Genomic DNA, 17,500 nt, shown 5'->3' with positions numbered 1-17,500 from the left:
GACATGTTCAGGGGCGTTCATGAGACTCCGTGGCAACACTGTTATTGAAAATAATACCCGAGTAAAAGTGACAAGCTCCAGTCAGACAGTAGAGCCTGTCAGTCAAACAGTAGAGCCTGTCAGTTAGACAGTAGAGCCTGTCAGTTAGAGAGTAGAGCCTGTCAGTCAGACAGTAGAGCCTGTCAGTCAGAGAGTAGAGCCTGTCAGTCAGAGAGTAGAGCCTGTCAGTCAGAGAGTAGAGCCTGTCAGTCAGACAGTAGAGCCTGTCTGTCAGTCAGACAGTAGAGCCTGTCAGTTAGACAGTAGAGCCTGTCAGTCCTGTACAGCTCCAGTCAGACAGTAGAGCCTGTCAGTCAGACAGTAGAGCCTGTCAGTTAGACAGTAGAGCCTGTCAGTCCTGTACAGCTCCAGTCAGACAGTAGAGCCTGTCAGTCAGACAGTAGAGCCTGTCAGTCAGACAGTAGAGCCTGTCAGTCCTGTACAGCTCCAGTCAGACAGTAGAGCCTGTCAGTCAGATAGTAGAGCCTGTCAGTCAGACAGTAGAGCCTGTCAGTCAGACAGTAGAGCCTGTCAGTCAGACAGTAGAGCCTGTCAGTCCTGTACAGCTCCAGTCAGACAGTAGAGCCTGTCAGTCAGACAGTAGAGCCTGTCAGTCCTGTAAAGCTCCAGTCAGACAGTAGAGCCTGTCAGTCAGACAGTAGAGCCTGTCAGTCCTGTAAAGCTCCAGTCAGACAGTAGAGCCTGTCAGTCAGACAGTAGAGCCTGTCAGTCCTGTACAGCTCCAGTCAGACAGTAGAGCCTGTCAGTCAGACAGTAGAGCCTGTCAGTCCTGTACAGCTCCAGTCAGACAGTAAAGCCTGTCAGTCAGACAGTAGAGCCTGTCAGTCCTGTACAGCTCCAGTCAGACAGTAGAGCCTGTCAGTCAGACAGTAGAGCCTGTCAGTCCTGTAAAGCTCCAGTCAGACAGTAGAGCCTGTCAGTCAGACAGTAGAGCCTGTCAGTTAGAGAGTAGAGCCTGTCAGTCAGACAGTAGAGCCTGTCAGTTAGACAGTAGAGCCTGTCAGTCCTGTACAGCTCCAGTCAGACAGTAGAGCCTGTCAGTCAGACAGTAGAGCCTGTCAGTCAGACAGTAGAGCCTGTCAGTCCTGTACAGCTCCAGTCAGACAGTAGAGCCTGTCAGTCAGACAGTAGAGCCTGTCAGTCAGACAGTAGAGCCTGTCAGTCATGTACAGCTCCAGTCAGACAGTAAAGCCTGTCAGTCAGACAGTAGAGCCTGTCAGTCCTGTACAGCTCCAGTCAGACAGTAGAGCCTGTCAGTCAGACAGTAGAGCCTGTCAGTCCTGTAAAGCTCCAGTCAGACAGTAGAGCCTGTCAGTCAGACAGTAGAGCCTGTCAGTTAGAGAGTAGAGCCTGTCAGTCAGACAGTAGAACCTGTCAGTTAGACAGTAGAGCCTGTCAGTCCTGTACAGCTCCAGTCAGACAGTAGAGCCTGTCAGTCAGACAGTAGAGCCTGTCAGTCAGACAGTAGAGCCTGTCAGTCCTGTACAGCTCCAGTCAGACAGTAGAGCCTGTCAGTCAGACAGTAGAGCCTGTCAGTCAGACAGTAGAGCCTGTCAGTCATGTACAGCTCCAGTCAGACAGTCGAGCCTGTCAGTCAGACAGTAGAGCCTGTCAGTTAGAGAGTAGAGCCTGTCAGTCAGACAGTAGAGCCTGTCAGTCAGACAGTAGAGCCGGTCAGTCCTGTACAGCTCCAGTCAGACAGTAGAGCCTGTCAGTCAGACAGTAGAGCCTGTCAGTGTGTGTGTGTGTGGGTGGGGGGGGGCTTCTCCTGTGTCTGGGGTTAGTGGGGCCCATGGCTGCTCCCTCTGTCAAGAGGAAACAAGCTGCTTCCTTGGCCCAAAGGGCTCTGGTCTAAAGTAGTGCACTAAATAGGAAATAGGGTCTAAAGTAGTGCACTACATAGGGAATAGGGTCTAAAGTAGTGCACTACATAGGGAATAGGGCCTAAAGTAGTGCACTACATAGGGAATAGTTTGCCATTTGGGACATAAACAATGAGTATCTTAAAGAGAGGGATGGAGTAATTACACCATCAGGTAGACTGACAGAGGGAGACAAGGAAAACAACTGGGGTGGAGAGGGTGAGGGGAGAGAGGGTGAGGGGAGAGAGAGGGTGAGGGGAGAGAGGGTGAGGGGAGAGAGAGGGTGAGGGGAGAGAGGGTGAGGAGAGAGAGGGTGAGGAGAGAGAGGGTGAGGAGAGAGAGGGTGAGGGGAGAGAGGGTGAGGAGAGAGAGGGTGAGGGGAGAGAGGGTGAGGGGAGAGAGAGGGTGAGGGGAGAGAGGGTGAGGAGAGAGAGGGTGAGGGGAGAGAGGGTGAGGAGAGAGAGGGTGAGGGGAGAGAGAGGGTGAGGGGAGAGAGGGTGAGGGGAGAGAGAGGGTGAGGGGAGAGAGAGGGTGAGGGGAGAGAGAGGGTGAGGGGAGAGAGAGGGTGAGGGGAGAGAGAGGGTGAGGGGAGAGAGGGTGAGGGGAGAGAGAGGGTGAGGGGAGAGAGAGGGTGAGGGGAGAGAGAGGGTGAGGGGAGAGAGAGGGTGAGGGGAGAGAGAGGGTGAGGGGAGAGAGAGGGTGAGGGGAGAGAGGGTGAGGAGAGAGAGGGTGAGGAGAGAGAGGGTGAGGAGAGAGAGGGTGAGGGGAGAGAGGGTGAGGGGAGAGAGGGTGAGGGGAGAGAGAGGGTGAGGGGAGAGACAGGGTGAGGGGAGAGAGGGTGAGGAGAGAGAGGGTGAGGAGAGAGAGGGTGAGGGGAGAGAGGGTGAGGGGAGAGAGAGGGTGAGGGGAGAGAGGGTGAGGAGAGAGAGAGGGTGAGGGGAGAGAGAGGGTGAGGGGAGAGAGGGTGAGGGGAGAGAGGGTGAGGGGAGAGAGGGTGAGGGGAGAGAGAGGGTGAGGGGAGAGAGAGGGTGAGGGGAGAGAGGGGGTGAGGGGAGAGAGGGTGAGGGGAGAGAGAGGGTGAGGGGAGAGAGAGGGTGAGGGGAGAGTCCCTGAACCCAGCAGAACTAACAGCTGTCCCTGAACCCAGCAGAACTAACAGCTGTACATGAACCCAGCAGAACTAACAGCTGTCCCTGAACCCAGCAGAACTAACAGCTGTCCCTGAACCCAGCAGAACTAACAGCTGTACATGATCCCAGCAGAACTAACAGCTGTACCTGAACCCAGCAGAACTAACAGCTGTACCTGAACCAACAGCTGTACTGAACCCAGCAGAACTAACAGTACTGCTGGGTTCAGGTACAGCTAACAGCTGTACTAGTCTGTGGCCAGAACAGAGCAGGTCATCTGGTTTAAGAGGCGGTCAGCTAGACATCTTTAATAGTGGGCAGTAAACCCTGTCATATAAACATCACTGGATTTAGATGGCTAGTTAAACATCAATACACATCCCACACTTTCTCTTCTCCAACCAACACTTCCTCCTCTCCAACTGACTCATCCATCTCTCCTCTCCAACAGACTCATCCATCTCTCCTCTCCAACAGACTCATCCATCTCTCCTCTCCAACACTCATCCATCTCTCCAACAGACTCATCCTTCTCTCCTCTCCAACAGACTCATCCTTCTCTCCTCTCCAACAGACTCATCCATCTCTCCTCTCCAACAGACTCATCCACCTCTCCAACATACTCATCCACCTCTCCAACAGACTCATCCACCTCTCCAACAGACTCATCCACCTCTCCAACAGACTCATCCACCTCTCCAACAGACTCATCCTTCTCTCCTCTCCAACAGACTCATCCATCTCTCCTCTCCAACAGACTCATCCACCTCTCCAACATACTCATCCACCTCTCCAACAGACTCATCCACCTCTCTAACAGACTCATCCACCTCTCCTCTCTAACAGACTCATCCACCTCTCCTCTCTAACAGACTCATCCACCTCTCCTCTCTAACAGACTCATCCATCTCTCCTCTCTAACAGACTCATCCATCTCTCCTCTCCAACTGACTCATCCATCTCTCCTCTCCAACTGACTCATCCATCTCTCCAACAGACTCATCCATCTCTCCTCTCCAACATATTCATCCATCTCTCCTCTCCAACATATTCATCCATCTCTCCTCTCCAACAGATTCATCCATCTCTCCAACAGACTTATTCACCTCTCCAACAGACTCATCCACCTCTCATCTCCAACAGACTCATCCACCTCTCCAACAGACTCATCCACCTCTCCAACAGACTCATCCACCTCTCCAACAGACTCATCCACCTCTCCAACAGACTCATCCACCTCTCCAACAGACTCATCCACCTCGCCAACAGACTCATCCATCTCGCCAACAGACTCATCCATCTCACCAACAGACTCATCCATCTCTCCAACAGACTCATCCATCTCTCCAACAGACTCATCCATCTCACCAACAGACTCATCCATCTCTCCTCTCCAACAGACTCATCCATCTCTCCTCTCCAACAGACTCATCCATCTCTCCTCTCCAACAGACTCATCCATCTCTCCTCTCCAACAGACTCATCCATCTCTCCTCTCCAACAGACTCATCCATCTCTCCAACAGACTCATCCATCTCTCCTCTCCAACAGACTCATCCACCTCTCCTCTCTAACAGACTCATCCATCTCTCCTCTCTAACAGACTCATCCATCTCTCCTCTCCAACTGACTCATCCATCTCTCCTCTCCAACAGACTCATCCATCTCTCCTCTCCAACAGACTCATCCACCTCTCCTCTCCAACAGACTCATCCATCTCTCCTCTCCAACAGACTCATCCATCTCTCCTCTCCAACAGACTCATCCATCTCTCCTCTCCAACAGACTCATCCATCTCTCCTCTCCAACAGACTCATCCATCTCTCCTCTCCAACAGACTCATCCATCTCTCCTCTCCAACAGACTCATCCATCTCTCCTCTCCAACAGACTCATCCATCTCTCCTCTCCAACAGACTCATCCATCTCTCCTCTCCAACAGACTCATCCATCTCTCCTCTCCAACAGACTCATCCATCTCTCCTCTCCAACAGACTCATCCACCTCTCCTCTCCAACAGACTCATCCACCTCTCCTCTCCAACAGATTCATCCATCTCTCTAAAAGATTCATCCATCTCTCTAAAAGATTCATCCATCTCTCTAAAAGATTCACCCATCTCTCTAAAAGATTCATCCATCTCTCTAAAAGATTCACACATCTCTCTAAAAGATTCACCCATCTCCCTAAAAGATTCATCCATCTCCCTAAAAGATTCATCCATCTCTCTAAAAGATTCATCCATCTCTCTAAAAGATTCATCCATCTCTCTAAAAGATTCATCCATCTCTCTAAAAGATTCACCCATCTCTCTAAAAGATTCATCCATCTCTCTAAAAGATTCACCCATCTCTCTAAAAGATTCACCCATCTCTCTAAAAGATTCATCCATCTCTCTAAAAGATTCACCCATCTCTCTAAAAGATTCACCCATCTCCCTAAAAGATTCATCCATCTCCCTAAAAGATTCATCCATCTCTCTAAAAGATTCATCCATCTCTCTAAAAGATTCATCCATCTCTCTAAAAGATTCATCCATCTCTCTAAAAGATTCATCCATCTCTCTAAAAGATTCATCCATCTCTCTAAAAGATTCACCCATCTCTCTAAAAGATTCATCCATCTCTCTAAAAGATTCATCCATCTCTCCAACAGACTTATTCACCTCTCCAACAGACTCATCCACCTCTCATCTCCAACAGACTCATCCACCTCTCATCTCCAACAGACTCATCCACCTCTCCAACAGACTCATCCACCTCTCCAACAGACTCATCCACCTCTCCAACAGACTCATCCACCTCTCCAACAGACTCATCCACCTCTCCAACAGACTCATCCACCTCTCCAACAGACTCATCCACCTCGCCAACAGACTCATCCATCTCGCCAACAGACTCATCCATCTCACCAACAGACTCATCCATCTCTCCAACAGACTCATCCATCTCTCCAACAGACTCATCCATCTCACCAACAGACTCATCCATCTCTCCTCTCCAACAGACTCATCCATCTCTCCTCTCCAACAGACTCATCCATCTCTCCAACAGACTCATCCATCTCTCCAACAGACTCATCCATCTCTCCTCTCCAACAGACTCATCCACCTCTCCTCTCTAACAGACTCATCCATCTCTCCTCTCTAACAGACTCATCCATCTCTCCTCTCCAACTGACTCATCCATCTCTCCTCTCCAACAGACTCATCCATCTCTCCTCTCTAACTGACTCATCCATCTCTCCTCTCCAACAGACTCATCCATCTCTCCTCTCCAACAGACTCATCCATCTCTCCTCTCCAACAGACTCATCCATCTCTCCTCTCCAACAGACTCATCCATCTCTCCTCTCCAACAGACTCATCCATCTCTCCTCTCCAACAGACTCATCCATCTCTCCTCTCCAACAGACTCATCCACCTCTCCTCTCCAACAGACTCATCCACCTCTCCTCTCCAACAGATTCATCCATCTCTCTAAAAGATTCATCCATCTCTCTAAAAGATTCATCCATCTCTCTAAAAGACTCATCCATCTCTCTAAAAGATTCATCCATCTCTCTAAAAGATTCATCCATCTCTCTAAAAGATTCATCCATCTCTCTAAAAGATTCATCCATCTCTCTAAAAGATTCACCCATCTCTCTAAAAGATTCATCCATCTCTCTAAAAGATTCACACTTCTCTCTAAAAGATTCACCCATCTCCCTAAAAGATTCATCCATCTCCCTAAAAGATTCATCCATCTCTCTAAAAGATTCATCCATCTCTCTAAAAGATTCATCCATCTCTCTAAAAGATTCATCCATCTCTCTAAAAGATTCACCCATCTCTCTAAAAGATTCATCCATCTCTCTAAAAGATTCATCCATCTCTCTAAAAGATTCACCCATCTCTCTAAAAGATTCACCCATCTCTCTAAAAGATTCATCCATCTCTCTAAAAGATTCACCCATCTCTCTAAAAGATTCACCCATCTCCCTAAAAGATTCATCCATCTCCCTAAAAGATTCATCCATCTCTCTAAAAGATTCATCCATCTCTCTAAAAGATTCATCCATCTCTCTAAAAGATTCATCCATCTCTCTAAAAGATTCACCCATCTCTCTAAAAGATTCACCCATCTCTCTAAAAGATTCATCCATCTCTCTAAAAGATTCACCCATCTCTCTAAAAGATTCATCCATCTCTCTAAAATATTCATCCATCTCTCTAAAAGATTCATCCATGTATTTGGTAAAAGGCAGTAAACAGATTAATGTCGGAGCAGCTGTGTTGTGCTGTTAGACAGCCTCTCTAAAGGCTGTGCTGAGATCATTAAACGGCATGGTGGGGCCCTCGGGGGCCAAACCAGCCTGTCACAGCACCTGCACCCATGAAGAGAGGAAACAATGGAACGAGACAGAGAGAGCTGGAGGGTAGACGCAGGCCGGACAGACCGAGGGAGGGATAAACAACAGGGTTTATGACATCTCTAAAGATCAAAGGCAGCTGGCTGCACACTAACCTGTTATACACACACACACACACACATTCCAGGGTACATATGCACAGAGGGAGCAGGTTAACAGAGAGCATCTTGGCATTTAAAGGTTATTTGGTTCATCGTTGTTCCAGTGAAGGATATTGCGGTGTGTCTATAATGAGAGGGTTTAAACACAGTAACGAGGGTTGGACCTGTTCCTCTGCAGGGGCTCGGTGGGCAGGGGGCCAGATGGGCCGCAAGTTCCCTCCACTACACAGATTTATGAGAGTGTGCCAGGTGAGCGTGCACACACACAAAACCGTGATTTGTCCAAATAACCAGTAACAATGGTTCCTCGTTATTAGTCACATCCCATCGTCCTGTGACAGAAGTTACATACATCTATGTTACCGAAGCCTGTCCTAGAGAGATTATACCCCCCCAGCCATCCCATCCAGCCTCGGTACCTTTGGCAGCATAGGCGTGGTCCTCTTGCTCTTCTTGCCAGTGGGATCATCCAGAAGGTCAGGTTCAAAGGCGTAGAGCTCCGTCAGCTCATTCATGGTGAAATGTCTCTCTATCTGCTGTTGATCCACCACTCGGAAGGACAGAGACTGTTTAGCCACCTGGCGGTCATAGATCTTCTCTTCCATAGTACCCTGAGAGGGAAAGAGGACAGGTCAGAGGACAGGATTACATCTATAGTACCCTGAGAGGGAAAGAAGACAGGTCAGAGGACAGGTTTACATCTATAGTACCCTGAGAGGGAAAGAAGACAAGTCAGAGGACAGGTTTCCATCTATAGTACCCTGAGAGAGGAAGAGGACAGGTTTACATCTATAGTACCCTGAGAGGGGAAGAGGACAGGTCAGAGGACAGGTTGACATCTACAGTACCCTGAGAGGACAAGAGGACAGGTTTACATCTATAGTACCCTGCGAGAGGAAGAGGAAAGGTTTACATCTATAGTACCCTGAGAGGGGAAGAGGACAGGTCAGAGGACAGGTTTACATCTATAGTACCCTGAGAGGGGAAGAGGACAGGTCAGAGGACAGGTTTACATCTATAGTACCCTGAGAGGGGAAGAGGACAGGTCAGAGGATAGGTTTACATACATAGTACCCTGAGAGGGGAAGAGGACAGGTCAGAGGACAGGTTGACATCTACAGTACCCTGAGAGGACAAGAGGACAGGTTTACATCTATAGTACCCTGAGAGGGAAAGAGGACAGGTCAGAGGACAGGTTTACATCTATAGTACCCTGCGAGAGGAAGAGGACAGGTTTACATCTATAGTACCCTGAGAGGGGAAGAGGACAGGTTTACATCTATAGTACCCTGCGAGAGGAAGAGGACAGGTTTACATCTATAGTACCCTGAGAGGGGAAGAGGACAGGTCAGAGGACAGGTTTACATCTATAGTACCCTGAGAGGGGAAGAGGACAGGTCAGAGGACAGGTTTACATCTATAGTACCCTGAGAGGGGAAGAGGACAGGTCAGAGGACAGGTTTACATCTATAGTACCCTGAGAGAGGAAGAGGACAGGCTTACATCTATAGTACCCTGAGAGGGGAAGAGGACAGGTCAGAGGACAGGTTGACATCTATAGTACCCTGAGAGGGGAAGAGGACAGGTGTCCAGCTACACACGCCACTACGTCACTGTCCAGCTACACACGCCACTACGTCACTATTCAGCTACACACGCCACTACATCACTAACTGTCCTGCTACACACGTCACTACATCACTAACTGTCCTGCTACACACGTCACTACATCACTAACTGTCCAGCTACACACGCCACTACATCACTAACTGTCCAGCTACACACGCCACTACATCACTAACTGTCCAGCTACACACACCACTACGTCACTAACTGTCCAGCTACACACGCCACTACGTCACTGTCCAGCTACACACACCACTACGTCACTGTCCAGCTACACACGACACTACATCACTGTCCAGCTACACACGCCACTACGTCACTGTCCAGCTACACACGCCACTACGTCACTGTCCAGCTACACACGCCACTACGTCACTGTCCAGCTACACACGCCACTACGTCACTGTCCAGCTACACACGCCACTACGTCACTGTCCAGCTACAAACGCCACTGTCCAGCTACAAACGCCACTACGCCACTGTCCAGCTACACACGCCACTATGTCACTAACTGTCCAGCTACACACGCCCCTACGTCACTAACTGTCCAGCTACACACACCACTATGTGTCACTGTCCAGCTACACACGACACTACATCACTAACTGTCCAGCTAAACACGCCACTACGTCACTAACTGTCCAGCTACACACACCACTATGTCACTGTCCAACTACACACGACACTACATCACTAACTGTCCAGCTACACACGCCACTAACTGTCCAGCTACACACGCCACTACATCACTTTCCAGCTACACACGCCACTACATCACTGTCCAGCTAAACACGGCACTAAGTAACTAACTGTCCAGCTACACACACTCTATGTCACTGTCCAGCTACACACGACACTACATCACTAACTGTCCAGCTAAACACGCCACTACGTCACTAACTGTCCAGCTACAAACGCCACTACATCACTGTCCAGCTACACACGACACTACATCACTAACTGTCCAGCTACACACGCCACTACGTCACTAACTGTCCAGCTACACACGCCACTACGTCACTGTCCAGCTACACACGCCACTGTCCAGCTACAAATGGCACTACGTCACTGTCCAGCTACACACACCACTACGTCACTAACTGTCCAGCTACACACACCACTATGTCACTGTCCAGCTACACACGACACTACATCACTAACTGTCCAGCTAAACACGCCACTATGACACTAACTGTCCAGCTACACACACCACTATATCACTAACTGTCCAGCTACACACACCACTATATCACTAACTGTCCAGCTACACACGCCACTACGTCACTGTCCAGCTACACACGCCACTACGTCACTGTCCAGCTACACATGCCACTACATCACTAACTATCCAGCTACACACGCCACTAACTGTCCAGCTAAACACGGCACTACGTCACTAACTGTCCAGCTACACACGCCACTAACTACCCAGCTACACACGCCACTACGTCACTGTCCAGCTACACACGCCACTACGTCACTGTCCAGCTACACACGCCACTACATCACTGTCCAGCTACACACGCCACTACATCACTGTCCAGCTACACACGCCACTACGTCACTAACTGTCCAGCTACACACGCCACTACGTCACTAACTGTCCAGCTACACACGCCACTACGTCACTAACTGAGAGGGGAAGAGGACAGGTCAGAGGACAGGTTTACATCTATAGTACCCTGAGAGGGGAAGAGGACAGGTTTACATCTATAGTACCCTGCGAGAGGAAGAGGACAGGTTTACATCTATAGTACCCTGAGAGGGGAAGAGGACAGGTCAGAGGACAGGTTTACATCTATAGTACCCTGAGAGGGGAAGAGGACAGGTCAGAGGACAGGTTTACATCTATAGTACCCTGAGAGGGGAAGAGGACAGGTCAGAGGACAGGTTTACATCTATAGTACCCTGAGAGAGGAAGAGGACAGGCTTACATCTATAGTACCCTGAGAGGGGAAGAGGACAGGTCAGAGGACAGGTTGACATCTATAGTACCCTGAGAGGGGAAGAGGACAGGTGTCCAGCTACACACGCCACTACGTCACTGTCCAGCTACACACGCCACTACGTCACTATTCAGCTACACACGCCACTACATCACTAACTGTCCAGCTACACACGCCACTACATCACTAACTGTCCAGCTAAATACGCCACTACATCACTAACTGTCCAGCTAAACACGCCACTACATCACTAACTGTCCTGCTACACACGTCACTACATCACTAACTGTCCTGCTACACACGTCACTACATCACTAACTGTCCAGCTACACACGCCACTACATCACTAACTGTCCAGCTACACACGCCACTACATCACTAACTGTCCAGCTACACACACCACTACGTCACTAACTGTCCAGCTACACACGCCACTACGTCACTGTCCAGCTACACACACCACTACGTCACTGTCCAGCTACACACGACACTACATCACTGTCCAGCTACACACGCCACTACGTCACTGTCCAGCTACACACGCCACTACGTCACTGTCCAGCTACACACGCCACTACGTCACTGTCCAGCTACACACGCCACTACGTCACTGTCCAGCTACACACGCCACTACGTCACTGTCCAGCTACAAACGCCACTACGCCACTGTCCAGCTACAAACGCCACTACGCCACTGTCCAGCTACACACGCCACTATGTCACTAACTGTCCAGCTACACACGCCCCTACGTCACTAACTGTCCAGCTACACACACCACTATGTGTCACTGTCCAGCTACACACGACACTACATCACTAACTGTCCAGCTAAACACGCCACTACGTCACTAACTGTCCAGCTACACACACCACTATGTCACTGTCCAACTACACACGACACTACATCACTAACTGTCCAGCTACACACGCCACTAACTGTCCAGCTACACACGCCACTACATCACTTTCCAGCTACACACGCCACTACATCACTGTCCAGCTAAACACGGCACTAAGTAACTAACTGTCCAGCTACACACACTCTATGTCACTGTCCAGCTACACACGACACTACATCACTAACTGTCCAGCTAAACACGCCACTACGTCACTAACTGTCCAGCTACAAACGCCACTACATCACTGTCCAGCTACACACGACACTACATCACTAACTGTCCAGCTACACACGCCACTACGTCACTAACTGTCCAGCTACACACGCCACTACGTCACTGTCCAGCTACACACGCCACTGTCCAGCTACAAATGGCACTACGTCACTGTCCAGCTACACACACCACTACGTCACTAACTGTCCAGCTACACACACCACTATGTCACTGTCCAGCTACACACGACACTACATCACTAACTGTCCAGCTAAACACGCCACTATGACACTAACTGTCCAGCTACACACACCACTATATCACTAACTGTCCAGCTACACACACCACTATATCACTAACTGTCCAGCTACACACGCCACTACGTCACTGTCCAGCTACACACGCCACTACGTCACTGTCCAGCTACACATGCCACTACATCACTAACTATCCAGCTACACACGCCACTAACTGTCCAGCTAAACACGGCACTACGTCACTAACTGTCCAGCTACACACGCCACTAACTACCCAGCTACACACGCCACTACGTCACTGTCCAGCTACACACGCCACTACGTCACTGTCCAGCTACACACGCCACTACATCACTGTCCAGCTACACACGCCACTACATCACTGTCCAGCTACACACGCCACTACGTCACTAACTGTCCAGCTACACACGCCACTACGTCACTAACTGTCCAGCTACACACGCCACTACGTCACTAACTGAGAGGGGAAGAGGACAGGTCAGAGGACAGGTTTACATCTATAGTACCCTGAGAGGGGAAGAGGACAGGTTTACATCTATAGTACCCTGCGAGAGGAAGAGGACAGGTTTACATCTATAGTACCCTGAGAGGGGAAGAGGACAGGTCAGAGGACAGGTTTACATCTATAGTACCCTGAGAGGGGAAGAGGACAGGTCAGAGGACAGGTTTACATCTATAGTACCCTGAGAGGGGAAGAGGACAGGTCAGAGGACAGGTTTACATCTATAGTACCCTGAGAGAGGAAGAGGACAGGCTTACATCTATAGTACCCTGAGAGGGGAAGAGGACAGGTCAGAGGACAGGTTGACATCTATAGTACCCTGAGAGGGGAAGAGGACAGGTGTCCAGCTACACACGCCACTACGTCACTGTCCAGCTACACACGCCACTACGTCACTATTCAGCTACACACGCCACTACATCACTAACTGTCCAGCTACACACGCCACTACATCACTAACTGTCCAGCTAAATACGCCACTACATCACTAACTGTCCAGCTAAACACGCCACTACATCACTAACTGTCCTGCTACACACGTCACTACATCACTAACTGTCCTGCTACACACGTCACTACATCACTAACTGTCCAGCTACACACGCCACTACATCACTAACTGTCCAGCTACACACGCCACTACATCACTAACTGTCCAGCTACACACACCACTACGTCACTAACTGTCCAGCTACACACGCCACTACGTCACTGTCCAGCTACACACACCACTACGTCACTGTCCAGCTACACACGACACTACATCACTGTCCAGCTACACACGCCACTACGTCACTGTCCAGCTACACACGCCACTACGTCACTGTCCAGCTACACACGCCACTACGTCACTGTCCAGCTACACACGCCACTACGTCACTGTCCAGCTACACACGCCACTACGTCACTGTCCAGCTACAAACGCCACTACGCCACTGTCCAGCTACAAACGCCACTACGCCACTGTCCAGCTACACACGCCACTATGTCACTAACTGTCCAGCTACACACGCCCCTACGTCACTAACTGTCCAGCTACACACACCACTATGTGTCACTGTCCAGCTACACACGACACTACATCACTAACTGTCCAGCTAAACACGCCACTACGTCACTAACTGTCCAGCTACACACACCACTATGTCACTGTCCAACTACACACGACACTACATCACTAACTGTCCAGCTACACACGCCACTAACTGTCCAGCTACACACGCCACTACATCACTTTCCAGCTACACACGCCACTACATCACTGTCCAGCTAAACACGGCACTAAGTAACTAACTGTCCAGCTACACACACTCTATGTCACTGTCCAGCTACACACGACACTACATCACTAACTGTCCAGCTAAACACGCCACTACGTCACTAACTGTCCAGCTACAAACGCCACTACATCACTGTCCAGCTACACACGACACTACATCACTAACTGTCCAGCTACACACGCCACTACGTCACTAACTGTCCAGCTACACACGCCACTACGTCACTGTCCAGCTACACACGCCACTGTCCAGCTACAAATGGCACTACGTCACTGTCCAGCTACACACACCACTACGTCACTAACTGTCCAGCTACACACACCACTATGTCACTGTCCAGCTACACACGACACTACATCACTAACTGTCCAGCTAAACACGCCACTATGACACTAACTGTCCAGCTACACACACCACTATATCACTAACTGTCCAGCTACACACAGCACTATATCACTAACTGTCCAGCTACACACGCCACTACGTCACTGTCCAGCTACACACGCCACTACGTCACTGTCCAGCTACACATGCCACTACATCACTAACTATCCAGCTACACACGCCACTAACTGTCCAGCTAAACACGGCACTACGTCACTAACTGTCCAGCTACACACGCCACTAACTACCCAGCTACACACGCCACTACGTCACTGTCCAGCTACACACGCCACTACGTCACTGTCCAGCTACACACGCCACTACATCACTGTCCAGCTACACACGCCACTACATCACTGTCCAGCTACACACGCCACTACGTCACTAACTGTCCAGCTACACACGCCACTACGTCACTAACTGTCCAGCTACACACGCCACTACGTCACTAACTGAGAGGGGAAGAGGACAGGTCAGAGGACAGGTTTACATCTATAGTACCCTGAGAGGGGAAGAGGACAGGTCAGAGGACAGGTTTACATCTATAGTACCCTGAGAGAGGAAGAGGACAGGCTTACATCTATAGTACCCTGAGAGGGGAAGAGGACAGGTCAGAGGACAAGTTGACATCTATAGTACCCTGAGAGGGGAAGGGGACAGGTGTCCAGCTACACACGCCACTACGTCACTGTCCAGCTACACACACCACTACGTCACTATTCAGCTACACACGCCACTACATCACTAACTGTCCAGCTACACACGCCACTACATCACTAACTGTCCAGCTAAATACGCCACTACATTACTAACTGTCCAGCTAAACACGCCACTACGTCACTAACTGTCCAGCTACACACGTCACTACATCACTAACTGTCCAGCTACACACGCCACTACATCACTAACTGTCCAGCTACACACGCCACTACATCACTAACTGTCCAGCTACACACACCACTACGTCACTAACTGTCCAGCTACACACGCCACTACGTCACTAACTGTCCAGCTACACACGCCACTACGTCACTGTCCAGCTACACACGCCACTACGTCACTGTCCAGCTACACACGCCACTACGTCACTGTCCAGCTACACACGCCACTACGTCACTGTCCAGCTACAAACGCCACTACGTCACTGTCCAGCTACACACGCCACTACGTCACTAACTGTCCAGCTACACACGCCCCTACGTCACTAACTGTCCAGCTACACACACCACTACGTCACTGTCCAGCTACACACGACACTACATCACTAACTGTCCAGCTAAACATGCCACTACGTCACTAACTGTCCAGCTACACACACCACTATGTCACTGTCCAACTACACACAACACTACATCACTAACTGTCCAGCTACACACGCCACTAACTGTCCAGCTACACACGCCACTACATCACTTTCCAGCTACACACGCCACTACGTCACTGTCCAGCTACACACGCCACTACGTCACTAACTGTCCAGCTACACACGCCCCTACGTCACTAACTGTCCAGCTACACACACCACTACGTCACTGTCCAGCTACACACGACACTACATCACTAACTGTCCAGCTAAACATGCCACTATGTCACTGTCCAACTACACACAACACTACATCACTAACTGTCCAGCTACACACGCCACTAACTGTCCAGCTACACACGCCACTACATCACTTTCCAGCTACACACGCCACTACATCACTGTCCAGCTAAACACGGCACTAAGTAACTAACTGTCCAGCTACACACACCACTATGTCACTGTCCAGCTACACACGACACTACATCACTAACTGTCCAGCTACAAACACCACTACATCACTTTCCAGCTACACACGCCACTACATCACTGTCCAGCTACACACGACACTACATAACTAACTGTCCAGCTACACACGCCACTGTCCAGCTACACACACCACTACGTCACTAACTGTCCAGCTACACACACCACTATGTCACTGTCCAGCTACACACGACACTACATCACTAACTGTCCAGCTAAACACGCCACTACGTCACTAACTGTCCAGCTACACACACCACTATATCACTAACTGTCCAGCTACACACGCCACTATATCACTAACTGTCCAGCTACACACGCCACTACGTCACTGTCCAGCTACACATGCCACTACATCACTAACTATCCAGCTACACACGCCACTAACTGTCCAGCTAAACACGGCACTACGTCACTAACTATCCAGCTACACACGCCACTAACTACCCAGCTACACACGCCACTACGTCACTGTCCAGCTACAGACACCACTACGTCACTGTCCAGCTACACACGCCACTACATCACTGTCCAGCTACACACGCCACTATGTCACTAACTGTCCAGCTACACACGCCACTACGTCACTAACTGTCCAGCTACACACACCACTATGTCACTGTCCAGCTACACACGACACTACGTCACTAACTGTCCAGCTCCACACGACACTACGTCACTGTCCAGCTAAACACGGCACTACGTCACTAACTGTCCAGCTACACAAGCCACTACGTCACTAACTGTCCAGCTACACACGACACTACGTCACTAACTGTCCAGCTAAACACGGCACTACGTCACTAACTGTCCAGCTACACAAGCCACTACGTCACTAACTGTCCAGCTACACACGACACTACGTCACTGTCCAGCTACACACGACACTACATCACTAACTGTCCAGCTAAACATGCCACTACGTCACTAACTGTCCAGCTACACACACCACTATGTCACTGTCCAACTACACACAACACTACATCACTAACTGTCCAGCTACACACGCCACTAACTG

At 50.0% G+C, this 17,500-nt stretch overlaps 1 protein-coding gene across 11 annotated transcripts in view; it reads right to left on the bottom strand.

Annotated features, from left to right (window-relative positions):
- Positions 1–17,500, bottom strand: part of LOC110516980 (transcriptional regulator ATRX-like) — a 146,320-nt gene that overhangs the window by 18,415 nt on the left and 110,405 nt on the right. For all 11 annotated transcript variants that reach the window (XM_036969814.1, XM_036969818.1, XM_036969813.1 and 8 more), the window contains one exon: positions 7,985–8,176. In XM_036969814.1, coding sequence (XP_036825709.1) covers positions 7,985–8,176 — 192 coding nt within the window. The remainder of the gene's footprint in view (positions 1–7,984; positions 8,177–17,500) is intronic.

The sequence above is a fragment of the Oncorhynchus mykiss genome, chromosome 31 (assembly GCF_013265735.2).
Source record: "Oncorhynchus mykiss isolate Arlee chromosome 31, USDA_OmykA_1.1, whole genome shotgun sequence".
Taxonomy (NCBI): Eukaryota; Metazoa; Chordata; class Actinopteri; order Salmoniformes; family Salmonidae; genus Oncorhynchus; species Oncorhynchus mykiss.
This window is presented reverse-complemented; position numbering and strand designations above follow the sequence as displayed.